At 39.7% G+C, this 27,769-nt stretch overlaps 2 protein-coding genes and 1 long non-coding RNA gene across 6 annotated transcripts in view; 2 read left to right on the plus strand and 1 right to left on the minus strand.

The window, feature by feature from the left end:
- nkd (NKD inhibitor of WNT signaling pathway naked cuticle) overlaps positions 1 to 8,951 on the plus strand; it is a 21,022-nt gene extending 12,071 nt beyond the window's left edge. For all 3 annotated transcript variants that reach the window (XM_076519197.1, XM_033478946.2, XM_033478947.2), the window contains 4 exons: positions 753 to 958; positions 1,713 to 2,105; positions 3,354 to 3,655; positions 4,001 to 8,951. In XM_076519197.1, the coding sequence (XP_076375312.1) occupies positions 753 to 958; positions 1,713 to 2,105; positions 3,354 to 3,655; positions 4,001 to 4,643 (1,544 nt within the window). In that variant the 3' untranslated portion in view covers positions 4,644 to 8,951. The remainder of the gene's footprint in view (positions 1 to 752; positions 959 to 1,712; positions 2,106 to 3,353; positions 3,656 to 4,000) is intronic.
- LOC143258865 (uncharacterized) lies at positions 8,746 to 14,007 on the minus strand. The gene is made up of 2 exons (XR_013032773.1): positions 11,658 to 14,007; positions 8,746 to 10,052 (listed from the first exon to the last, which is right to left on the minus strand). It is a non-coding gene; the product is annotated as an uncharacterized LOC143258865 (long non-coding RNA).
- Positions 11,495 to 27,642, plus strand: LOC117225333 (cytochrome P450 4C1). 2 transcript variants are annotated; one of them, XM_033478808.2, is made up of 13 exons: positions 11,495 to 11,649; positions 17,559 to 17,830; positions 18,479 to 18,588; positions 19,624 to 19,714; positions 20,501 to 20,686; positions 21,967 to 22,060; positions 22,632 to 22,734; positions 22,816 to 22,915; positions 23,036 to 23,142; positions 23,225 to 23,293; positions 24,092 to 24,260; positions 24,490 to 24,669; positions 26,835 to 27,642. In XM_033478808.2, exons 2-13 carry the CDS (start codon positions 17,677 to 17,679, stop codon positions 26,999 to 27,001), a joined length of 1,530 nt encoding a protein of 509 aa, XP_033334699.2. In that variant the 5' UTR covers positions 11,495 to 11,649; positions 17,559 to 17,676; the 3' UTR covers positions 27,002 to 27,642. The 2 variants fall into 2 exon arrangements, with proteins under 2 accessions (XP_033334699.2, XP_033334698.2); XM_033478807.2 differs by lacking the exon at positions 11,495 to 11,649 and adding an exon at positions 14,836 to 14,995.
- Positions 27,643 to 27,769: the final 127 nt, after the last annotated feature.

The following is a 27,769-nucleotide window of genomic DNA, read 5'->3' on the forward strand; positions in this document are numbered from 1 at the left end:
TAACGCACGTATGGAAAATGTGCCGCAACCGGCTTTCTGGCTTGCGTCCAGCGATGTACAAAGTGATTTCCATCTGACGACATAGAACAGCAAGGGGTTGAACGTTGAGCATCATTGAAACGCTGTGTACACATTAGGCATTCTTGCAGCCCGCAGCTGGTCGACTCGTGGCCAGGCGGTAAAAATCAGTCGAAAGTGCTATCCCCAAGCATTTTAAAACTAAGTAACGCGGTATGAAAGCTTTCCTACAGGCTTTTAAAGCAGGGGTGCCGCGCATTCCCTTCATTTACCTATGAAATACGAACCCGAAAATTCTCCTAACGTATTCCATGGGGTTCATTTCCCCTCGCTTTTTGCGGAGCTGTACAATTCTCCCAAATTTTGTCCCTCGGCTTGGAAGAAAAGAAAGATGAAAAGAAAAATGAAAAGAAAAATTTACAACTTGGATGGAGGACATATTATTATTTGAATCTTGCTGTTCGTTTCTTATAGTTGTCGACAATTTCCTCTTCTTTCCAAGTCGTCAATTTTCGTCTCCAAGCTGAGGGACAATTTGGAAGAATTCACTATACCGAACTCTCCTATTCCCCTCGATACGAACGCTAAACTCTCGCGGCGTTCATTTATTTTCTTAAAAGGCATTCACTTTCTTATTATGTTTACTGCATCCTCGGAGCAGACAGTTGTTATTCAGCCATAAAACGACCTTTCAATCACCGACACTGAAGTGTTATAAATTGGTTGGTTTACAGTCGTTGGTAATACAGAAGGCAGCGACTCGGAAGAACTTCTTGGCGGTGTCTCGGCACCTCGTAGCGGTTCGCCACCGGAATCCAAGCCAATTTTGTTAGAAACAGACGCTCCGCAGGTCGCGGTCGACGCTTCCACCAGTCCCACACCGGCAACCGGAAATGACGAGCAGCCGAGTGCCAGCACGACGAAGCAACTTAGTTTCGAGGTATTATTAAACCCTCTAAAATTCATAAAGCCCGCGAAGCCTGCGAACGCGGCGTGCTACAAGTTCCAAAGAAAATGCGACGGATAAACGGACGTGTGCGACGAAGCGCGGCGCGTTATGTTAACAATGATCAAATTACCATTTCGGGGAAGGCGATTCGAGCCGATCGAAGCCGTAACAAAAGAGAGAATGACCATTTTTGAAGGCGACCAAATCAATTTTGATGAATAAATATTAGATCGAGTCGAGTAAATAGCTTCCGTTTTCTTATCGGATATTTATTTTGTTCTTTTCTTCATTTACTTTTTCCTGTTTTTGTTTTCTTCGTTTTATCTATTCCGAACCCTTATCTATCTAGTGAAAGCAAAAACTCGTTTGTCCCGGTGACTCATAGCGGGTGGATACGAACAACAGACTCTATCTAGCCGGGTCGGAAGCTTATTTCTGACTCGGCCCTAACACAGTATATGTGGTTCGTTTACAAATTCCGGGTAGCATTTTTCTGCATAATCCATTGCACAACCGATTAGGAAGATGAAAAACGTAGATCGGGGCTCCTCTGGTTAGCCCAGGGCCGAACCGGAAACTTTCTTCGGGTGGCGACTCTCTTTGAGGTGTTGCATCTGCCGTCGTCGTGCGACGATCGACAAGAATCGCGTCGTCGTCGGAGCTCTCTCTTTCTCTCTCCGGGCCGCGTACATATTCGAAACTCGTTCCTTTATCCTCTTATTTATCCCGGTTTACCCTCTTTCAGGAATTCGAATGCGACGTGTCGGTGGCGGAGGGCGACAGAAGGAGGCAGGAATTCTCGTTCACTCTGTACGACTTCGACGGCCACGGGAAGATAACAAAGGACGACATAGCCGGCCTGGTGACCACCATTTACGATACCCTGGGCGCTTCCATCCAGGTACCGCCGTGCGGCAGCAAGACGATTAAGGTGAAATTGACGGTGTCGCCGGATCAGAGAGGTAGCCAGACGAGGACCGGCTGTCCGAACGTATCTCAGCCGGCTGCCAGCTTTTCCGGAAATCCGTCCTGCTGCCATTTGAAGCACGCGTCCTGCAACAATGCCGCGACCCACACCACCGCGCACGGTTTGCGCAGAGTTCTTAGAAGGAGGAGAGCACCACGACACCGTTGTCAGGTAAGATTGATGCCCCTTTCAACCGTAGTTTCGAGTTTCGTTTTATGGGGTCCCCCCCTCCTCTCTCTCTCTCGCTCTCTCGCTCTCTCGCTCTCTCTTTCTCTTTCTCTCTCTCTCTCTCGCTCTCTCGCTCTCTCTTTCTCTTTCTCTCTCTCTCTCTCGCTCTCTTTCTCTCTCTCGCTCTCTTTCTCTCTCTCGCTCTCTTTCTCTCTCTCTCTCTCTCTCTCTATTTCTCTCTCGCTCTCGCTCTCTCTCTCTCGCTCGCTCTCTCTATTTCTCTCTCGCTCTCTCTATATCTCTCTCGCTTTCTCTCTATATCTCTCTCGCTTTCTCTATATCTCTCTCTCGCTCTCTCTATATCTCTCTCGCTCTCTCTCGCGCTCTCTCGCGCTCTCTCGCGCTCTCTCGCTCTCTCTCGCTCTCTCTCGCTCTCTCTCGCTCTCTCTCGCTCTCTCTCGCTCTCTCTCGCTCTCGCTCTCTCTCTCTTTCTCGTTCTCGCTCTCTCTCTCTCTCTCTCTCTCTCTCTATCTCTCTCGCTCTCTCTATTTCTCTCTCGCTCGCTCGCTCGCTCGCATGGAACGCGCTGGGCACTCTACTCCGCTCGTAACTCGACAATTCTAGAAGCTACAGTTGGATTTATCGACTTTCGGGACCGGAGATTTATCGCCGCAAGGAAGAAACTTTAATCGATTTTAATTAATATCGTCGCGCCGCGGGGACTCCTATTAGAGTCCTTTGCCGCTGGCTTGGTCCCTTTTGTGCTCGGAAAAATTAGCATTGAAAAATTAGCATCGCGGAATTGTCCCTTCCGCGACAGAGTTGCCGTCGCGGGATCTTAATACACCGAGATCGCTACGTTAAGGACGCTAATGATTTTATTGTAAAGCTTGCTCCATTATAATTTATTCAAGCGTGTTTCGCCAGTAAAAGAGCTACTAAAGTTTGTAGAATTGTCGAAACAAGAAACTGGTCATTTTGACCGTGGCGAGTTTAGCCGTAGAAGTATTTCTAAACATTTCCCGGGGTTATTTGAAAAGTATTGAAAACGATTATATACTTGTTTACTTGTTACTTGTGGGAAATTATCCGAAGGGTGGAGCACCCTTCAACGAAGGGATCTCGGTTTAAAATACGCATAGAGAGCTATACGTTATACATATGAATTGTTTTGTAAAAGCGTTTTAAACGATGCTTGCGTTAACTATGCTGAATGAATAAAAATGTTTGGTCTTCTCCCCCCTTGTTTAGACTGAACAAAAGGAAGTGGATTCTCACAGCGAAGATGACGGTGAAAACGCGCGAACGAATCGAATAAAGCAGGAGGAATTACGCAGAAGGGTGGGTCCCTTGCCTCATTTACCATCACCCTATTCGAATAGCTCCGAGGGCGATATCAGCGATGACAGTGACGTTTCCCCTGCAGTTTCCCCCTTGACGCCTCTCCTCACGACTAATCAGCGAAAACGCAGCGGTGCCCTACAAAGGCAACAGCTCTTGGAAATTATTCAGGCGAACATGGAAAAGAATAATCTCAGTTTTCATACGTCAAGGTACGCTGTTCGCGTTTAACCGACAAAGGAAACCAATTAACGCGGCTCTCCGGCCTCTCTTACACCGAAACCAGAATCTGTTCCGAATTGAAACTTTGTACTGTCGCGTAGACTAATCAATACGGGGAACTAAGTCGCTTGAAAATTCATTCGAAATGCAAAAATACGCTTGCCGCGTTTCTACGAAAACAAAAATGTAGACATGTTACAAAGAGTTAGGTAGGAGCGGACACATTTATGTTACCTATTACCGTTAAACAACGCATATTCTGTACATCTAAAAAGTGACCCTCGAATGGAGTTCATTTGTATGGAGAATTAATGTGAACGTTTCTTTCGATGCAGGAAACGGCACCAGAACGAACAACCGCGCATTCCAACGCAAACTGCGCACGTCGAACCGTCAACCCACTACAATCAAGACTGTCGTTCACCATCGGAGTCCCGGCCGACGACGATGGCGTACCTGAAGACTGCACGGGAGAAGACACAGGGTTTCACGTCTTTCTCCAAGGTACCTGCGAAGACACGGGGAAACCTTCGGAAAACGCGGCCGCAGTACGGTATACCGCGGAACAACGGCGCAACGCAGCCGCCGCGGGCTTACGTGCAACCGCAGGTCATGTCCCGTACCGTAATTAGTCCTACCGCCTATCCGGAGCAACAAACGACGACTAACGCGAATCGTAACGTCGGCAACCTGCTACCGAACAGTCAGCACCCGGCAAACCAACCCCCGACGAGCAACCATAATGTTCCCCGTAACGAAACGCAGTTCAATCAGTCGCAGCAGTGCGGCAAGTCGAGCAAGAAGCACCAGCTGAAACACGCGACCAGAGAGCAAGACCAAGCCAGAGCTATGGTGCAGGTTGTGCGTTGGCTGGAACGGGAATTCTCGCAGAACGCGGCTGCGAACTCCGGTCGGAAACACGTTCACGAGCACATTCATCATCATTATCATCATTACCACACCGAGGCTCTTGTTTGATACGTCTACCTGCGAAGAGATTTCAGGACTTCCGTTTGTCTCCTCAACTGGTAGAACAGAGCTAAAAGTGTGTTAGGCCAACACTTAGAAGGCGAACGTTTTCTGTTAGCTGCACAATTGGCAACAATTGGAAGCACTTATTTGTCTATTTTCCTTGAGCCTTGCAACGTATTTGGGGCCAGTTATATAGATAACTTCTGACAATAATAATAAGAATGATTGAATAGAGTAATATTTATTATATTTTATTTTGGAAATCATTGGCGAATGAAAAATATGTTTCTTTGTGCAGCTTGCAAAGTGCTACCAGATGGGGGTCAATATTAAAATTCCGGTCACCCACGCATCCGTTCGAGAATTTCTCGAGTAATATTTCATCGATCATTTTGTTGAACTATTCCTACCTTTTGCCACACTTTGTTAAGTAGAGGTTTACGATCTTTTTATTTGTTGAAATGCGGTCAGTTCCTGCCGAAATAGCGTTTTAATTCTGAATGCGACCACCGGTGGATTAAACATGTTGTGAAATGTCTTCTTATTGAATACTGTGGCTTCTTTGGCTGAGGAATACGGGTACGAAATCCATGTTCCACTAAAACTCAGCCTTCGGTAGCCGCCAAGGATTATTCGACGCTATAGGGCTAATCGGAGCGACACTCGACAAAGTCGGAGTGTGAGCATCGCCCATCGGATCCGCTTCAGCCTATTCTTCCACTCACCTAGGTCTCCCCTGACGGTACGCATTTTCTTCGATACTTCCATGGTGTACTATTTCTCATCTTCAACATGCTCAAGGATTGACCCTACTGTCGACAACCTTTCTTGGGATCCAATCCCTGGTTCCTCGCCATTTCCTCGATGGACAGAATCCTCGACAGTTAGCGCCACTCACTCTTCATAAACTTACAACCACGCTCTGGTGCCTCCTTTGATTTCTTTGAAGTTATTATACCGTAGACGATCTTATAACCGTAGCCGAGTTGCCAATAGCAGAACTCCTTCAAATATGGTGTTACCATTAGGCCACCCATTTTGTATAGCCCTGTCACTGTCTTCAGAATTTTTTGTATTCCGTGTCTACATGCGTGGTGCACTACATGCAGTGCACTACACTGCAGTTCCAATATGATGTTATCCTCTCCAAACAACAATCGGTCTTGTTTAGTTTCTCAAGACAGTCTGAAGAAGACAGTGCCATCAGAAACCTGGGCGGCAGTCATGGTAAATGCAGTGCCCCGGGGTATAACTAGTGTTTTCAACACCTCGTTCCTGTAGTCCTTGACCTCACAGGGTATCTCTCAGCCCCAATGATCCGGCGGAGGACTGCTGCTACCGTTATCCTGCTATCCGAGAGTTCTAGACAGACGGCTGCCGTGGCTTCCGTCCACCACTCACGCCAATCCGATCACCTCTTGATTATGAGAATGATTCTCATAGGCCTATCTCAAGTTTGTGTCCCTTATCTGGTTCATACTGACGTTCAGTTCATTACTTATTTTATGTGGGTCAGGCAGGAAGTTCTAACGCGATGTTTCAAGAGATTTTGCGAGCGCACAATTTGAGGATCACTGTCACACTTCGTTCTTCCAATAGATACGACACTTTCGAACTCGGTTTGCGAACAATTGGCCAACGGCAGATCCAAATAAACGCCGTTGGTCTGTAATAATTCTATGAACGATCGAGTAACATTTTTGGATCGTCAATGACGACATCTAAGCGAAGTAATATATCGAGAAGTTTTATTCTTGAGACATATAATCGTGTTCATCTTATTCTCTAGGACTTGTTAAGTATTTAATATATATATATATATACGATAGGCTGATCCATTTTATTTTCTTTTTTCTGGGGGGACTTCCAAAGTGGATGAAAGTATATAACAAGACGTTTTCATCTTTTCGTCAATAGTATTAGAAAAAAGATCTAAGACGATACCAATGATCTATTATACCGAAAGGCTTTTACGAACGCGGTTGTTATTTAAAAATTTACAGTTTACCACTGTAACTCGATATTTGTATTCCTACAGATATAATAAACAGGGACTTATTTTGTACATACAAGGAATAATTAATTCGTCGATTCTGCTGATCAGTTTACACGGAAATCATGAATCTCCATAATTATAATCGCGGGAAATTGTTTATTTATATTTATAGTACAACGTGCAGAGATTTATTATTGTCACGCGAAATTTTTGTTAACGGGAAACGATATACACGCAGATCTTTGCCACAGGCTCTTAATCGATCTATTTATAAGAGATACTGACATTTTTTACAAGACAGTATTAGCGCGAAACAGTAATGTAATCGCTATACCGCTGCCTGGCATATTGATATCTAAATCGAATTTGAGTACTTCGTATACGCATGTGAAATATGTACCTTCACAAAAACTAGGGGACATTGTAGATTCGTGACATTTAACGATGTGGGAGCTAAGAGAAACGTATACTTACGTAAGTGATAAAGTGCTTTTTCTAACTCGAGCTTCCATGCTGAAAGTTTCAATAAATTTAGGCAGAGGTGTGTGCCTATTTATCCGTTTTATTGTGGACGCAAAGCGTTCGAAAATACCTCGATAGAATTCCCTCGATCATTTTCTTTGATACATTTCTGCCTCTCAATTGACACGTCTTGCGAGTCCAAAATATCGAAAAACAAATCGACAATACGATCAACAAAAATTACGAACGCCACAACATTTATTCAATTTCTATATAAGAATTCTAAAGATTATGAAATTATGAAACAGTTATTTAAAAAATATGGACTTATCTCGCGTGTTGCTCAAGATGCTTAATTAGGATCAAACGAGCAAGTGTTCATTTCATAAACCCCCGTAACACAATACATGTATAAATATTCAGCGAAGAATTTGAAACCGTATGGTTACTATAGAAGTCTTGATACAAATTGTCTTCTTCAATATTTTTCGATTACTTTTAACAAGTTCGATGTACAGTTCATTTTTTTTAAAATTTCATTTGTATATTAGATCCACGAAGATAATTCTTCCATTTTTAATTATGTCCAAAAGCACAATAAGGATATGGATACATCAATATTATCGATATCGTTGTTACAATTATAGTAGTGCATTGGAAACATACCAAGACTTTTATGGTTACCTTATTTGAATATTCAAAACATTGCAATTTTTGTGAGCAACCACTATCCTCATAAAAAATGCAAAACAAGTCGATGGTGCTCTCATATTCCAACGAATACAATAGCTTACTCTGTAATGGCGTTAATGACTCTTTTCGTTGTATTTATATGATATTTCTCGACAATACAAGAAAGTATTAAGATAACGTACTTCTAAGGGCACAATTATGAAATTCGTAATTCAACCTGAACTTTGTGAACGACGAAGCGGAAGTAAAATGAGTGATTATACAGTAAAATATTATTACTGTTCTTATTGCACGAATTTAATTGTAACCATAAAGTTTAAAGGAAATTCGATTTCTCTTTACGGTACCATATTGCTCATAATTATTTGAACATTGAATCATATTCCAATTTTTAACTCTTGCTATTCATCATTATTATTATAAAATTAATTTCAATTAAAGAAAAAAAAAGGATATACTCGTTATAATAACTCTAAGTAATTTATTATGGATATAAATCCGTTGTATTTCTCTGGTATGAAATCTGTAATGGTAAAACGATAATGCAGAATCATTATTCATCTTAAGTAGTTTCTCGAATAATTATGAGTGGTATTGTATGTGCAATCCTAGTGTACAAATAATGATCATAAAATGTCAGAAGAAAATATTATCTATACATACCCTTTCATATGTAACTTTCAGCACAAGTAGAATTTTGTAACAAGTAAAAAAAAAAGGAAAAGGATGGACTTGTTAAGAGTGCCTTGTCATATCTCTATTATCTAATTATCGAAGCTTGTTTATGTGACACTTGAATTTCAATGAATCATTCAATATCGACGCAGTTACAGTAACTCTCTTCTTTAATGGTATATTAGTGAATTACTTATCCTTTATATTATTCGGAAATGCATGATGCTTAGAACTAAATGACGGAAAATGTTATGGATATTTTTCTATCGAGGACCCAACGAGGAGAGTATAATTATAATATTTATTAATTACAATAGATATTACTAACAAATACGATTAGAGTTGACGACAGTTGCTACTTGTATATTTAGTCTGGGATGGTGCCGCTGTCCAGAGACATGTAATTTTATATTGATCTTTGTAATCATTGTAGATATTTTGTGTAATGTATTTTTTATTGATATTTATTAAAACACATTTTGATACTACGGTAGAGTTCCGACCATTTGGTGTACCCGATTCCAACGTATCTTCTACGGGTCAGTTTTGATTCAAATTTAGGAGATTAACTTTATTTTAATAAATCACAAATTGTATTTCAAGGCAAAGCAATGGAACGAAAACGTATTCAATTATTAATACAGCAAAAGTTGGAGATTATAAGTTGTTTGAAATAATCTGACAATATGAATAATATTATTGCAAAGAAACTCTCGAATTAATCTATTTCTATTATATAAGATTTCAAATTTCTCGCGCTTGGTTTAAGGGGTCCGTCCAGCGCCAATTAGTGCAGTGGCAAAACGCTCAAACTATTAGCCAAAATCGTCTGTTGGTAATTTGGCTAACAGTTTGAGCGTTTTGCCACTGGACTAATTGGCGCTGTACGGACCTCGATTAGAGCTTCAGTTTCTGTCCAGAAGAGGCGCCACCATAACCACAGACTTGGGATCCGTATTATACACCTTCCTAGACGTTGCCTTTAATATTTTTTTAATGCCTTTTTTATCGTTATAATTCCGTGGCCCAGAGATTATTGTTTTACGCTCTAATGTGCCAATAATTAATGTTTTTCGGATTTTGCATATGTGAGCGACAGCAGCGCTTCTTGCGAGAAATAAATGAAGCTTCTTTCGAGGTTCGTACAGCGCCAATTAGGGTGGTGGCGAAAAGCTGAAACTGTTAGCCAAATTACCGACAGTCGATTTTGGCTAACAGTTTGAGCGTTTTGCCACTGCACTAATTGGCGCTGTACGGACCCCGAACGGAGCTTCCAGATTTCGCCGCAAGGGATGCCACTTGTCACAAATGGCGCTATTTTTGAATTTTCAAAGAGCTTCGAGATCAAGGAAATATTAGAGCGCAGTGGACGGAATTATATTGTTATCTCTCTTAGAGATAACAATTTTATTATTACATTGTTATCTCTAGAGATAGTATTGTAAGTATTGTAAGTATAGTGTTATTTTGTTTGGCAATTATATTTGAAGTAACTATTCCAGATAATTGTAATACTCTCCTTGGGAATTGTACGGTGATATACTTATCTGCTCTGAGTCTGGTTTACGCGAACGTCTTTGTTGACACTTCTGCAAGATAAGAAAACCGATTTGAATATGTTGCGTAATTATTCGATAATAAGAAAGGATTTTTTTTCTCAAAGCACGTTGTTGTAAAGATTTCATTAAACAGGATCTCGAGCCTGTAGAGTCATACACACGATGACGTCATACATATGAAGAAATTAGTCCCGCCATTTTGTGTTAATTGTCAGTATTAAGATCAGGTACGAATACTCACATTTGTTTCATAATTCGCGCTACAATGTCTAAAAAGAACTTATTAGAACGACATGCCTGTTTTTTTTTTAGAATTGATTTCACTAAGAGCTCTGCATTCGGGACTAACTTTAACGCTCTTTTTATAAACGAAGTAAGACAAATTGTAATTAAAATGGTCATGAGGCTTGCGATCATTTTCTACGGAAATTGATAAAATGATTTTAGGCGTGTTAAGGTTGACGACTGAAATTTAAAGATAAAAAACGCTGTCCGAAATTTGAAGGTAAAAAAGACGACGTCTGAAATTTTCAATAAAATTACCATTACTCCCGAGTTGCCAAAGTTATGAAATATTTTACATTTACGATTAAAAAATATTAATAATGCATATCGTTTGCGTGTTAAATTACAATTCCCGCAGCCGTCTCTATGGAAAAACCTTATTTGCTGACATCGCAAATAATTCGAGGGTAATTCAGACTGTACTACTTTTATATTTGCTTCTGTCAGAATTTTGTTAGTCAGCAATAATCATTTCACTTTTCACACGCTCTTACTTTATCATCGCTGTAACTCTGCAGAAAAGTTGCTGACGTTGCTCAAGATAATTTTTGTGCATTCTTCGACCAATCTTCGTCAACGTACCAATCTTGGTGTAACGCACCAAACGACAGGGGAAACTTATGGTACTTCCAAATTATTTCTTTTCGTATACAACATTATATACATTATATACAACATTGCGTAACATTATATTTTATTCGAAGCATTGATTCGCCGCTTCAGGAATAAATACGATCGAGTCGCCGATCCCAGAAAATTCTGCGGGCGCGCAGCAGCGCTCGATTAATTCTCGAAAACCTTATTTTCTAATTGGACCGTCAGCGAACCGGAGGTGTAACCGTCGACGCGGCACCACGAAATAATAGATTCAATCCGAGACGCGTCGGCTTCGAGAGACGGCAGACCGAAGATAACGTTACCTCAACGAACGATACTCGTGCAAAGTTCACGGGAATATCAATAGCCGCTAAAAAATCTTGCACTTGATATACGTCGACCCAATATTTAACCCTTTCGTTATTAAAAGCGACCATGATCGGTAAGCGTAAAACGCTCGCCGAGATGATGACTCCGTTTCTGCCGGCCGTTTCTTGTTACCTAAAGGTGACCGTGGTCGGCCCCCCGTCAAAGTTGCGCATGCATTAGCTGCTCGAAATGGAGCAGAGCAAGACTCGAAATTCCCCGATTAAAAACGACGAGTTTTTTCGACCAGCGTTTTTTCCGTCCGACAACTGCGTAAATAGCGATAAGGGAATCAGTGGCCGAGTAACGCTCGCAGAGGGCGGCGGAGGCACCCCATTTTGCCAAATCATTCCTCCCGAAATATTTCGAGCAGATTTGGGTACGTACCGTCAAATATCCCCGCAGCTCTCTCCGCTTTCTCATCGTTCATTCGTTTGTTCCTCGGCTGATCCGACGACGCGACGACGCGTTGCAGTCGTTGCACTCCATGATCTAGCCGTAACATAATCGCGAGCGTCATTGTTAAAACCCCGGAACATCGTGCAAAGTAAACGCTCTTTGCATCGGCAACGGAAATAGAAGTTACACGCACGTACAGATTATTTGCCGAAAGCTTTATTAGAACCACGTATGCTGCGACCTGATCGTGTTCACATTTTCTGCAGCTTCGAGCTGCCACGATTTTAGTGGGAATTCGGTATTTGCCAAGCCAGGCCTTCGTTTTATTTGAATGATATTTACTACGTGCGAAACACGTGATGCGTGTGCGTGCGCGCGTCATCGTTGCAACAAAAATTGCCGCGTCATCTTTTCTAGTTTTCGAAAACTCGTAACGCGCGCAATGTTAACGCTTTATTTAACGGAAGCTCGTGCACGGATCTTTTGGCCGTGTCTAGATGATTAAGTTTAAGTTTATGGTTTAAGCAACAATTTGAAAAGATATTGTTACGCTATGTTACTAATTTGCTGTTATACGAAGGAAATTGCTATAACTATTGAAAAATTGATTACCGAAATCTCAATTATTATATCGTTGCAACAAAAATTGCCGCGTCGTCTTTTCTAGTTTTCGAAAACTCGTAACGCGCGCAATGTTAACGCTTTATTTAACGGAAGATCGTGCACGGATCTTTTGGCCGTGTCTAGATGATTAAGTTTAAGTTTATGGTTGAAGCAACAATTTGAAAAGATATTGTTACGCTATGTTACTAATTTGCTGTTATACGAAGGAAATTGCTATAATTATTGAAGAATTGATTACCGAAATCTCAATTATTATATCGTTGCAACAAAAATTGCCGCGTCATCTTTCCTAGTTTTCGAAAACTCGTAACGCGCGCAATGATGTTAACGCTTTATTTAACGGAAGCTCGTGCACGGATCTTTTGGCCGTGTCTAGATGATTAAGTTTAAGTTTATGGTTTAAGCAACAATTTGAAAAGATATTGTTACGCTATGTTACTAATTTGCTGTTATACGAAGGAAATTGCTATAACTATTGAAGAATTGATTACCGAAACCTCAATTATTATATTCTTATTTGTTGTATATTTGCATTCAGCGTCGTTCCAATTTTGTTGAGAAGTTCGTTAAAAAACGCTGCAGTAGTGTAACTGATTAAAATTAGCCTAGTAGATATATTACTTCGTCAACGAATGCTTGATTTAACATATGGGTTCGATGAAATGTTTTGATTCTAACGCTAATCTTGATAAAACTCGGGTTTTTCTATCTTCGCCGACATTATCTTATCCAGCAGTACGTTCTCTAAAATTAATTTGACACATTGCTTAGCAGATCATTCAAAAGATCGTTCAACAGATTATTCTAATAATTGATCAATCTGTTTTCGAATGTTGTCGATTGTTTTCTAAATAATCGATAAACGTGTACGCGTTCTCTTCAGACGCTTTTCCCGGAATTCTGTGCCGAATAAAGCTGAAAACGAAAAGCACGAGTGAACACAATGGATTAGCGACGAATAAAATTAGTCTTTGGCAATAAACATGGTTATTTTCGGTACTGATAATTTCACAGAGGCGAGAGTAGAATTTGTTGTTGCCAACATATCAGTTCGACATGACACACGAGGGTATACACTCGTATCTGAGTTTGATAATGTTGTCATCGATCTCTGACTATCTGCGTCGGTCCAAAGTAGTACAGAGAATAAACTTGGATCTTGTCCGTCAACTTCGGCCGAACATATTTCTGAAAAATCCATCCATTTTTCGCTTCTAGTACTGTTGAATGTTTAACTTTTGCTCCGGTTGTGCAAAATATACTTATCAATTTAGAAACGATTATTATAGGACGTGTATATATATATACAGTGAGTGATGCACGCACTTTCGAGACAAATGTTTGGGGCAAAACTTTCATGTGTTGTTGCGTACAATCGGAATATGCAACAGAAAATCACACAGGTACCGTTTTAAAATATTGGTTCTCAATTAAGATTTTTCAATTAAGATCGACACATCTGCCTTGCTTCCAAATAGTTTCTATATATTACTTTTTCGAATCATTCGAATAGAAAATTATCCAAATGAAGAATTTTTCGAATTATTCGAATAAAAAACTATTCGAGTAAAGAATTTTTCGAATTATTCGTATGAAAAACTATTCGAGTAAAGAATTTTCCGAATTATTTGGATAGAAAATGATTCAAATAAAGAATTTTTCGAGTTATTCGTATGAAAAACTATTCGAGTAAAGAATTTTCCGAATTATTTGGATAGAAAATGATTCAAATAAAGAATTTTTCGAGTTATTCGAATAAAAAACTATTCAAATAAAGAATCTTTCGAATTATTCGAACAGAAAATTATTCAAATAAAGAATTTTTCGACTTATTTGAATAAAAGCTATTCGAGTAAAGAATTTTCTGAATTATTCGAATAGAAAATGATTCAAATAAAGAATTTTTCGACTTATTTGAATAAAAAACTATTCGAGTAAAAAATTTTCTGAATTACTCGAATAGAAAATGATTCAAATAAAGAATTTTTCGAGTTATTCGAATAAAAAACTATTCAAATAAAGAATCTTTCGAATTATTCGAATAGAAAATGATTCAAATAAAGAACTTTTCGTCTTATTCGAATAGAAAATTACTCGAATAAAGAATTTTTCGAATTATTCGAACAGCAAATTATTCAAATAAAGAACTTTCCAAATTAATTCGAATAAAAAATTATTCGGATAAGGAATTCTTCGAATTCTTCGAACGTCTAATGTCTTCTTTTGTCTCGAATGCGACGTATTCCTTTAAGCTCGCGAACAAAAAGAAGCGAACTAATTAATATAGTAATTGTCTGTCTAATTGCGAAGATAAGTGCGAGCGGACGTTCGGTATCTATCTATCCCCGGTGGTAGTCGCGTATGTCGCTCGCATGCGATTGAGACAAAAAAGAAGAAGCTGGGGAAAAGTGGGAGGTTGATTTCATGATTCCAAGGCGCAGCAATTCATTGGGAATGGTAATCGTGCATTTTGGCGTCGACGAGTACCCTTTCCGATTGTTGAGTTTTTTTTTCTGTCCGCCCGTAGTGGGGATGACTGGTTAGTCTGTATCGAGTATTTATCGTGCACGTTATGGCCGTCATGCGCTATTATCGCGGCCGCTCTTCCTCGTTTCGAGTCAAATGTGCGGGTCTCATTCTCGAAAGTGGGCGTAGAATATCCGAATCGATTGTGTTCACGAGGTTCTGCGTTGTTTTACAGGGTGAGTGTGATGATCGATGATTTTCGTCGGCGGCCAAGTGCGAAGCTGTGCTTTCCTTACGATTATTTCGCTCCTCTGGATCCCCGTTGCTCGCCATAAGAATTCACGGATGTGCATCGAGATCTCACTCGGTTCGCATGCAGGATTTTATGCGGTCTGCGCGTCGGTCAGCTCTCGAAGAGCCTCGTCGTCGCACCTGTAGGGACCAGAGGAAAATTTCATACGCTTCGTCGAGCTTCGTCAAGCTTTAATCGGCGACGCCGTTTCCCGAGAATTAATCGGCTCTCGTAGAAAAGTGGTAACTTTCGAAACTCGATCCTTCGAATAATTTCGGCGATTTCTAAAATTCCCTCAGACCGCGGATCCTTTGTGTAAGATAAAAATGTTTCGGGACGATCGTAAGAAACGAGAAATAAAAATAAATTATTTCTTTCGATAATTTCTCGAAGTTGCAAACGATGCAACAATGTTATTTCGATTCGCCCGATTTCCTCGAAATTTCATATTTCTGCCACTCATTTACGAGCAGCTTCGATTCTACTTTATTTCTCCACTGTCACGTCTCTTATCTGTCCATTTTTATCGTAACATCATTGTTGTACTCGGAATATAATAATTTCTCGAAGAGTTGCAAACGATGCTACAATGTTATTTCGATTCGCCCGATTTCCTCGAAATTTCATATTTCTGCCACTCATTTACGAGCAGCTTCGATTCTATTTTACTTCTCCGCTGTCACGTCTCTTATCTGTCCATTTTTATCATAACATCATCGTTGTACTCGGAATTTCCATCTTCGTCGAATCTCTTCATCGTGGAAAACGGTCTCCGCAGCTAAACAATTACAAATGGCCGCCGTCGCTGAATTTTACACGTTGAACGTTTAATTGATTTCGCAAAGAGCCGTTTCGCACGGTGTTTCTCTTATTTTAATCGAGCACGATACCGAAGTAACGGAGGGTTATCGTGGCAACAGAGAGAGAGAGAGAGAGAGAGAGAGAGAGAGAGAAGTAGCGAGTTTTCGCGGCCACTTTAAGATCGGCACGAAACACGGTGAAGTAATCGTAACGTAACATGCAACGGCCAATTATCAATTATTTCATTGTCGCGCGATAACCTCGGCCGAGCTCTCGTATTTACTTTTTCTTCTTATCCACCTTCGGGATAAAAAAATGACGGGGCTTCGGCGCGACGTCGATGTTTGTGAATGAAGTAAAAAAGACAAAAAACAAAAAGCAAACGGTCGACTCCCCGGCGAACGCTGTTATCGTTCTTATTGCCCGACACGTCTTCGCGGATGTTGTTACGTCTATCAGTCGCAATTGTATGAACAGCCGTACCTACTCTTAGGCGAACGGAAAAGGAAATCGTCCGACCGCTCGTTAGGCACACTTTATTTTGCTATTGGTCGAAGCGACAATGTCAACGAATCAGATTATGAATTCGTCGGCCCACGTTCTTGTACCTGGAACGAGGCGTTTTTTTTTTTCAAGCATTCATCGATGAAAGCACGCATTTGCGTTTGAACGCAAAGTGATTATGGTAATCGTAAGATTTCGAGTGCACTTTCGCGGAGACTTTTGTGTCGCGAGTGGATCGCTCAGAAAATGATTCGTTTAAATATTCGAGTATTTCTATGGCTCCCTCCCCCTCTCTCGTGGCAGTGTATTCAGATTTTCTGTAAATTGCTGTTTAGCGTTATATCTATTATTCGTTCATTTATTTAATCCTTGCCTACCAGGCTTATAGCACGCCTTCTCCAGTTTATATTATATTATATATTTATATTACATTACATTATTTATTATTCACTTATTTATTCATTTTTTAATCCGTCATTTTTTAATCCTTGCCTACTAGGCTTAGGATGGCCTCTCTCCAATTTATATTATATTATATATTATATATTTATGTTATATTACATTATTTCATTATTTATTGCATTACAATATTTATTATTCATTTATTTATTCATTTAATCCTTGCCTACTAGGCTTAGGATGGCTTCTTTCCAGTTTATATTATATTATATATTATATATTTATATTACATTACATTATTTTATTATAAATTATGTTACATTTATTATTTACTACATTACATATTTATTATTTATTTATTTATTTAATCCTTGTCTACTAGGTTTATATTTCATTATATTACATTACATATATATCATATTACACATTATTACACATATATTATACATATATATATATATATATATTACACACATTTTCTTACCCCATTCTATTATTTACAATTAGAACGAACAGTCTAATAATCTTATTCGATCGGCTCTAGTGATCTAATAATTCAGCGACAAAATGAGAAGAAACGCAAACGAAAAGAAAGCGTCTATTGTTGTACAAATATCAGCAAGATTTGTTGATCTTCTGCTCGGCGGTCGAATCGATTAGACGGTTCGATTTTTCTGTAGCAGCGTTAGCCGCGATAAACGGTTACATAGCTTCGTTATCGCTTCCGCAACGACACTTCACCCGAGGATATTGGAATTGTGCTGACTAATTGCTACGAATTTTTTCCTTTTTCTCCTTTTCAGCTAACCTTACCGCGGTTTTAAGAGCACCGATGGTGGGAGTGCTGCGATTCGAAAGAACGCGTGACTAACTTACGGAAGGACTTTATTGAGATTCTGCGAACGTGAACGCGCCGCCAAAATGATTTTCGGGATATTAGCGTTCGTCGTGTTCGCGGCGATCCTCCACTTTTTCATCGTCCATTTTGGAAAAATGGGCAGGATGATAAACGCCATACCCGGGCCGCAAGCGATACCAATGCTTGGGAACATGCACACCTTCCAAGTTAATACAAGTAAGACGCCATGTTGCACAATTATCATCGATATTTCTTTTCGAGAAATCGAAGCAGGTTATTTTGCAATTTATGGGCCCCGTTCTGGGCCGAACATTCGCGGAGAGCTTGATTTATTTGGTCTTTGTTGACACTGGCTTTATGGAGTACCAGGAACAGCTATTTTACGCTGCTTTATAGAAGCAATGATAATTTGTTTATTCGGATTTTCAGCGATTTTTAACGCAATACAGCGATTTCTCCCTAATTCGCGCCGAGATCGTGCACAAAGATGGACAATTCGGGAAGAGGAGATACGATTATTCGAGAACCTTGCGGCTCGTTTTTATAGTTATCGATTGTCAACAATTATAATCCTGCCAAATGATCCATTTTTGTGCGCAATTTTATCGCGAACTAGAGAGAAATTATTTGTCCCAAGCAACGAAAATGTGTTCCTCGTAAATCTATCTTTACGATCCCGATGATCGTAAATCGAACGATTTGGAATCCGCCATTTTGACGGGCGCCCTAAAACCCGGCGTTAACCTTTACGGTCGGTTTAGAATTTCGATGGCTCAGATTTGCTTCGAAAATAATTGAAACTGCTTCGAGAAATCTGTTGTCACCGTGGATACAAAACATATACGAATGCTTGTATCGTTGCAGCGGATCTTTGGACGCTTCTACGGAATTTCAGCGATCAGTATTATCCGATTTACAGATTCTGGGGGTTCACGATGCCATTTCTTAATATCCGTCATCCGAAAGACATCGAGGTAATCGACTTTTCACCACAAACAAATAAATACCGGAATCTCGAATATCTTCGGAACTAAAGTTAGCACGATAAGCTGCGTCGTTTATAGATAACATCGTTTTTATATTTATTCGTTGATAACAGCTCTTATGAAAATTACGATCTACGACACGCCGTTGATCGAGATCCCTAGGAATTCACGCGAGATTATTATAAAACGAAATTTGATTGGATGTCAGATTAATTTTACAGCGCTTTTATAACTCCCGCGAGACCATTGCGCAAATTTACGATGCATATTATACCATTTGTAATCTTGCTTTCGGAAGAAGTCGCCCGAACTCGTAATAGCTGTCCGCTGCACTCCTATGCTACAAGCTTGAACTAACATATCGTTGACTGGACAGCTATTATGACTTCAGGTACAGCTTGCTGTACTTAACTTGGACCTTTCGTAATTAATTTTTTATATTTAAACGATGATTCGATTCAATTGAAACTAATCGATGATTCGATTTAATTGATGTTAATCGATGATTCGATTTAATTGATATTAATCGATGACTCGATTTAATTGATATTAATCGATTACTCGATTTAATTGATATTAACTGATGATTCGATTCAATTGATATTAATTGATGATTCGATTTAATTGATATTAACTGATGATTCGATTCAAATGATATTAACTGATGATTTGATTCGATTCAATTAATATTAATCGATGACTCTATTCAATTGATATTAACTAATGATTCGATTCAAATGATATTAACTGATTATTCGATTTAATTGATGTTAATTGATGATTCGATTTAATTGATATTAATCGATGACTCGATTTAATTGATATTAATCGATGACTCGACTCAATTGATATTAACTGATGATTCGATTCAATTGATATTAATAGATAACTCGATTCAATTGATATTAATTGATATGATTCGATTCAATTAATATTAACTGATGATTCGATTCAATTGATATTAATCGATGACTCGATTCAATTGATATTAATCGATGATTTTCAATGTTCCAATTTCTTTAGACGATTCTCGGAAACCCGAAATCCACTCAGAAAAGCCAAATCTACGATCTCTTGATGCCGTGGTTCAACACTGGGCTTCTCACCAGCGCAGGTAACATGCTCCCAAACTTTCACTTGCGTCTCAAAATGTGTTTAGAAAAATTCGTATCGCGTTCGTTAATTTCGGCAAGAATCTCGTTTTCGTTCTTGAAATTAACCTCGCGTTCTCTTTTACCCAGCTCGTCTGAAATCTGGGCAATCGCTCGAAGCCATTTCAACTGTACATTTTCATTTTATACGACTGGATCGCGAATCTTTGTGCGAAATAAAAATATTATGTAACGCATTATATTATATAAAATATAATATTATATAACGCATTATATTATATAAAATATAATATTATATAACGCATTATATTATATAAAATATAATATTATATAATTTTATATTTATAAAATAAATATAACGCAACGCAATCGTGCAAAACTAGGGTAAAATAAAAATGTATTCCTTTTCTTTCAATTGTTGAAAGCGCGGCCAATGTAACAATATACCGAAATGTATATGACTCACGCTGAATTCGACGCAACAGTTGTTCTAAAATATAAACAAATTTATAACAAATCGCGTTAGAACGTGACATAATAATTTCATAATAATCTCTGACATAATAATCATACAATCTCTGCCCTGGAGTCGCCATTCGGGTGCAAAGGGTTGAGAAATGCGTCGGGTTCCCATTGAGATTAACGCGAATATTCGCGTGAACGGCGAACGGTTGCGCGGCGAAGCGAGATACGAACGAAATCGAAAAGGTCGGCCGACGCGGCAAATATTTTTTCGCGAGCCGATATACCTTCCGTTTTATCGTTTGTTTACCGCGTTTTTGTCGCAGGTCGCAAGTGGCAAGTACGAAGGAAGATATTGACGCCGGCGTTCCATTTCAACGTGCTGCAACAGTTCGTCGACGTTTTTATCGAGGAGTCCGAACGGATGAACCAAATATTGAAGAGCGAGGGGGGCCCGCTTATCAAGGACGTGTTGCCTCTAATCAGCGAGCACACGTTGAACGTGATATGCGGTAAATCATCGACGAATCATTTGTTCCTTCCGCGGAGCGTTCGTCGATAGAATCTTTAGAATGTTCTAAAGTCTAGAAAGTCGGTGAACTAATCGGTTCACCGCCGAAGATCGCGTGAGAATTGTTTCGGGTCTCGACGTTCACGTGATTGGCAGATAAGCGACTTCGATGCAGTTGTGAAATCAGTGCGCGTGAAGCGCAGCCCCAATCGTGGTTCTTTGCGACTCGCAGTCGTCTAACGATTTCGAACACGTTTAGAACAATGACTTTGGACAATGTACATTTGGAACAATGACTTTGGACAACGTACATTTGAGCCGTTCATTTTAAAAGTGGCATAAGTCACCTTTTTTTTTTTAAATGAAAAGATACCGTTCAATTGTAATTAGTGTTACCATTAACTCGATTTTTTTGAAAAAGTGACTTATGCCACTTTCAAAATAAACGACTCATTTGGAACAATGACTTTGGACAACGTACATTTGGAACAATGACTTTGGACAATGTACATTTGAGCCGTTTATTTTAAAAGTGGCATGTCACCTTTTTTTTTTTAAATGAAAAGATACCGTTCAATTGTAATTAGTGTTACCATTAACTCGATTTTTTTGAAAAAGTCACTTATGCCACTTTCAAAATAAACGGCTCATTTGGAACAATGACTTTGGACAACGTACATTTGGAACAATGACTTTGGACAACGTACATTTGAGCCGTTTATTTTGAAAGTGGCATAAGTCACTTTTTTTTTTTAATGAAAAGATACCGTTCAATTGTAATTAGTGTTACCATTAACTCGATTTTTTTGAAAAAGTCACTTATGCCACTTTCAAAATAAACGACTCATTTGGAACAATGACTTTGGACAACGTACATTTGGAACAATGACTTTGGACAATGTACATTTGAGCCGTTTATTTTAAAAGTAGCATAAGTCACCTTTTTTTTTTAAATGAAAAGATACCGTTCAATTGTAATTAGTGTTACCATTAACTCAATTTTTTTGAAAAAGTGACTTATGCCACTTTCAAAATAAACGGCTCATTTGGAACAATGACTTTGGACAACGTACATTTGGAACAATGACTTTGGACAACGTACATTTGGAACAATGACTTTGGACAATGTATATTTAGAACAATGACTTTGGACAACGTACATTTAGAACAATGGCAGCACACAATTTTTGCCGCCGAAGAATTTTATTTGACGTTACCGATAAGATAAAAGGCGTGCTTCGAGTCGAATATAATTGAAATATAATGAAATCATTGTTGCAGATACCGCGATGGGAACCTCGTTGAAGGACAAAGGTCCTCATCAAGAGAAATATCGGCAGGCCGTTTATGACATGGGTCACAGCCTTGTTGAAAGGTATCAGATAGGTCAAAATATCGTACACAATTCGTATGATTCATTGTAATCGTATTTATTTGCTAGCATTAGTTTATGAGTTTTATGAATCAGTTGTTTACCAGCACTGATTTATTAGCTCTATGTAATAGCAGCTTATTAGCACTAGTTTAACACTCGAATTAGTAGCTTACTAATATCAGAATTAGCAGCCAACAAGCACCAGCTTATTAATATTAAATCAAAATTATGCGACATTAAGCTGGTTGACCAATATTCGTGATTATTTATTCGAGGATTGTATGCTAACACAATATACGCGGAAGAGATGTTTATTATTTATTAATTATTTATTATTATATTATATATTGTATATTATTTATTATTTATACCTTTATAAGAAATTTAATTTTTCTTTTTTTAATTAAAAAAACATTCAACAGCAAGTATGTTTTTTAAAAGGATTTTTAGGATTTCACAGAGGGATACTTCAAGATACATAAATAAATTAAACGAAAATTAAATCTTTTAAAAAGGTATTAATACCTTTATTACGCGCACAGTGTGCTAAGCCGGTGTGTCTCTGTTCCAGGCTGATTCGACCTTGGCTTCATCCTGACTGGGTCTTCTTCAAGCTGCCTCCCGGATGGCGGCAGAGCAAACTGCTGAAAATATTGCACGAATTCACCACGGGGGTAAAGTGAAAATTCTTCGATCAACAATTTTACGATTCGGGAATCTGTGATGCTCTTGTCATTGAAATTGTATTTTTGCAGATCATCAAAGAAAGAATGTCGTATCACGACAGCACGAACGGCAAGTTCTTAACCGGTCTGGGCGAAAATCTGAGCAAGAAAGAGGACGACGATTTGGGAAGTAAGTGAGAAAACGTTAGAAACGTTTCTAGTGAAAACTCCGGGTCGGTAAAGGGCTAGACAGTTCTCTGTGCGAATCGCCTAAAATATTGCTAAATATTGCTAATCCTTGCGTTTGCAGTACGCAAGAGGAGGCTCGCCATGTTGGATCTGTTGATAGCGGCTCACCGGAAGGATCAGATCGACATAGACGGTATCAGAGAAGAGGTCGACACGTTTATGTTCAGGGTGCGTTCCTGCGAATTCCGCTTTGCTTCGAGATGCGACCATTGAATTTCACGAATGTACCGTAAATTATCTTTTCCAACAGGGACACGACACCACGGCCATGTCCATGACATTCACGATCATGCTTCTGGCCGAGCACAAGGAGATACAGGTGATTTTTCAATTGCAGTAACGTTTCACTTCCGGGAAATGAGGGATTCCCGAGGTCATTTGGAGCAACTTTTTCCTTAGCGAAAATGCGATCCGCGGCTTCGTTTACGAGTTATTAACGGAAAACACTGACCAATGAGAGGCGAGCTGGCGCTAGGTTGGCGCTAGGCGGCCGAGCCAATCAGCGGAACTAGGCTGAGCTCAACCGGCGGAGCTCGCCTCTCATTGGTCAGTGTTTATCGTTAATAACTCGTAAACGAAGCAGCGGATCGCATTTTCGCCAAGGAGAAAGTTACTTCAAATGACCTCGGGAACCCTTCGTTTCCCGATTTTAATACAATTTGGTGACACCCTTTCATAATTTATTCAATTCTTTCGTTATCAACATTTAAGGATTAAAGTAAACGGAGCTACGCGAGAAATAGAAATTGTCTCTTTCTATTATGGAAATTATAAAGCACAAAATCATAGTGCAAAGGTTTAACGGACCGCGAATTAACTTATGCAAATTCGCATATTCATACGTAAATTCGTCGCATGAAAATATAAGACGCTCACTGCGAGAAAAAATAAAAATGCTATCAGATCTCGTTCATTTATTCCTTGCATTTCGAAAATCTGCACGCCTCGTAAGTGCACGAAGAATCGCGGTCTATTCGCGAAAGGTATAATTCCGAAATCCAGACAGCTTTTTGTCGAATGTTGCTAGCCTGAAATAGCTGTCAAGCTCGACGAAAGATGAATCTAAACGAAATGCGCGTGCAATGTGAGCTCACGTTTCGTAAATGATCGTTTGCAGGATCGTGCGCGGGCCGAAGTGAAGGAAATGCTGGACGCCACCGACGGCAAAATGAGTATGTCGACCCTCCAGAATCTGCCATACCTCGAGCGATGCATCAAGGAATCTCTTCGACTTTACCCGAGTGTGCCGTTCATATCGCGAAGCCCGGAGAAGGACTTGAAATTAAGTAATTGTCGAACGTTCCGTCAAACATTGCTAAGTTTTTTCGAAGGAATTCACTGAACGAAGAATCCCGGAGTTCGTCCAATTGTTTGCTTTCCGGGTGTTTAATGCGCTCTTAATGTAATCTGTTGTTGCTCTATTCTTACTCTATTATTGCTCTATTATTACTCTATCGTTGCTCCATTATTACTCTATTGTTACGAACTTTTCTATTGTGAAATTTCTATTCGCAGGCAATTACAAAGTGCCAGCTGACACGACGATCCACGTGCACATAATAGACGTCCACAGGGATCCACAGTTCTGGCCGAATCCGCACGTTTATGACCCGGACAGATTCCTGCCGGAAAATTGCCAAGGACGTCACCCTTATTGCTACATACCTTTCAGCGCTGGCCCGCGCAATTGCATAGGTAAGAGGACGAAATTATGTCAGAAACGCGAATGCATCGACATCAAAGAATTTATATCGCGTTGTTACTGGACTGATGAAGTAACGATTCGAATTTACTTTGACAACAATCTCCCCGTCGGTGGAAATCCGCGGAAAATGTGTATTTATTAGAATGCGGATTTTGTGCATTCGCGGAAAAAAATGAATAGGTCAAACGTAAAATTGTAAAATCATTAGAAAAGAGAACCTCAGGATACTGTTACATTATTTTCAACCTATTTGAGGTTTTTAAAGTTCATTTATTTATTTTAAAGTTTATTCATTTATCTTATTTCGAAGTTTATTTATTTCATTTTAAAGTTTACAAAGTTTATTTATTTTAAAGTTTAGGACATTTCTAACCGATTTAAGGTTTTCGCGATTGAGCAAGACAATTATTATTCTGCATAGAGATGCGCGGTCCGCTACGATCACAAAATGGCGCAATGCCTGACGGAACGTAAAAAGATTCGAAAATGGTTCGCGTCTTCTGCCGACTTTTTTCTGTACTTAGAAGACTGCTGGAAATAGAATATCGATATCCAAAGCGGGTGATACCTGCGGCATCTATTTCCCCTTTTTTACAGCTCATACAAATATACCGCACATTTCTATTAAGTCGACACGTGTCGATTATTGAACGATCAGCCGAGCCTCGGGCAATGTTTCCCTCGGGTTTTTTTTCTCCGGTCGACGGGATATTATTTATTAACCATTCTGTTACTTTTCATTGGCCATTTGCTATTCATTCTGCGCGGGCCACATTAGCTCCGCGGTTCATGCAAATTTCGGGGAAGCAAAAACTATCGAATTACCACTTACCGTTTCGCATTAATGCGGTTTTATGGTTAGACCGAGCGCAGTCTTCTCGTTTGAATATTCGCTTGAATTTCGAACTCTAACGCGGGGCTATGAAAATAGTTATATAACGGCCGGGTCAATCGTATGCAACGTTTACGACTGGACCGCGTATCCTTATGCAAAACAAACGGCCCTCGAAGCCGATTGATCGAATAAATAAAACGAAACGAAACCGAGTCGCCGCTTTTAATCGCTTCGACAAGTCGAAGATGTCCACGCGGTTCCGCGTTACTCCGCGGATTCATTTTTCTCGCGAACCCAACAAATCCGCGACGACATCCATTCGTGACAGACCGAGGACAAGGACTATTTATGATTATCGGACGGTGTCGCATAATTTAATACGGACAAGAAAGGGAACGGGGAGGAACGGAGGCTGTAAGTGCGGCGTACAATTGATGTACCTGTCGGATCAGACGGCAGATTAATATCTCACGAGGGTCCCACGTATTTCTTCTGTGTCGAGATACTTCCTCTTCGACGTATCGGAAACTAATGCATCTTGCTTTGCTCCGAATGTCCGCTGTTCCACGCATTTGCCGATCGTGCAAGTTTCCGGAACGCAAGAGCGTTGCTCTGGTATAACAGAACTTTCAACTAATATGCAACTTTAGTTGAGCGCGAACTAACGCTTGAAGTGCGCTTGAATTTAAAACGAACTTCTAGTTGAAACGAACTTCGATTTAAGATGAACTTTGATCTAAAATGCTCTTTCAGTTGAAATGCACTCTTATCTGAAACGCGGTTTCGTTTGAAATGAACTTTTATTTGAAATTAACTTTTACTCGAAACGAGCTTTCGTTTGAAATGCAGTTTTTATTCGAGATGCGCTTGAATTTGAGATGAATTTCGATTTAAGATGATAACTTTGATTTAAAATGCACGTTTAGTTGCATCGAATTTCTATTCGCGCGCTTTCGTTTCAGGCGAACTTTTATTTGAAACGTGTTTTTATCTCGAATTAACTGCCAACAAATGAGCTACTGTTTCAAATTGAAAATGAGATTTCATTCGGAATGAGCTTTTGTTTGAAATGCATTTTCATTTGAAACGAACTTGAATTCGAAGCTTCCATTTAAAATGCACTTTTATTCGAAACGAACTTTTAACCGAAATGAACTTATGCTTGGAATTCAATTTTAGTCTAAAACGCGCGCTTGAATATAAAACGAACTTTTAGTTGAAACGAACATCAATTTGAAACGGCTCGTGAAAATGGCTGATGAAAGTTGCATTCGCGCGTCCGCACGTTTCTAATTGCGATTTCTTCTCCTCGATCTCCAGGACAACGATTCGCCATGTTCGAGCTGAAGGCGGTGGTTGGTCTTTTATTGTACAATTTCAAGTTCGAGCCGGTCGACTACCTCAAGGACCTGCTGATTACCACCGATCTGGTTATGCGCCCAGCGCATCCGGTCCGAACGAAGTTTATCCCCGTTGAAACGAACTGATGACGATGTAACGCCGATCTCATGAAGTAAGTGGATCGCGACGCGGTAACATTGATAAACAACTATCTGTTCGCTGGTATTCTGTTGTATAATAAAAATTTAATCAGCATTATAATACGGGTCATTCGCGAATCAGACGAGCAACCGTGGAAACACCGTAGGAAGAGCCCCATAAAATGGAAGACGGTCTTCGACGGTCGTATCTTCAACGTGATCAGAATTCTGTCGCTTTTCCAAGTTACTGTTCCAAATTTACGGGTCCTGTAGCGCACGGCATAAGAGAATAACGCGTTATTTGAAACCCTCGTAATCGTAGACAACGTATTTAAAATTAGTTTAAGCGACGCGAACGAATGCAGAATTCGGTGTTATATTTTCAATCGGAAAGATCGATGTCAATTTTGGTTCGATCACGTTCACGTTCAGGGATGTTTCGGAGTTCGATCGACATTGTGCTCGACGATATTCTTGTTTTTTTTTGTTTGTTTTCGTGGAACGCTGAAGCGGACTTCGATCTTCTATCACGATGTATATACATATAATGTATCGTTGATCGAAATGATCGCGGAGATTTTGCATCGTTATTTCAGACTGTGTGTTCTTTATGCTTTTTAAAAATAAACAGTTAGAGGAGAAAGTAATTCCGCCCCTTTTATCCTTCCTTTTCGCCGGCGCACATTGTCGTTCCGTAAACAAATTGGCACGCCGGCGGACACGCGGTGGCTCAATTTCCACGAGGAGAGCTCGTTTTAATTCCTCCCTCGCGGG

This window comes from Megalopta genalis, chromosome 2 (genome assembly GCF_051020955.1).
Source record: "Megalopta genalis isolate 19385.01 chromosome 2, iyMegGena1_principal, whole genome shotgun sequence".
NCBI classification, from domain to species: Eukaryota; Metazoa; Arthropoda; class Insecta; order Hymenoptera; family Halictidae; genus Megalopta; species Megalopta genalis.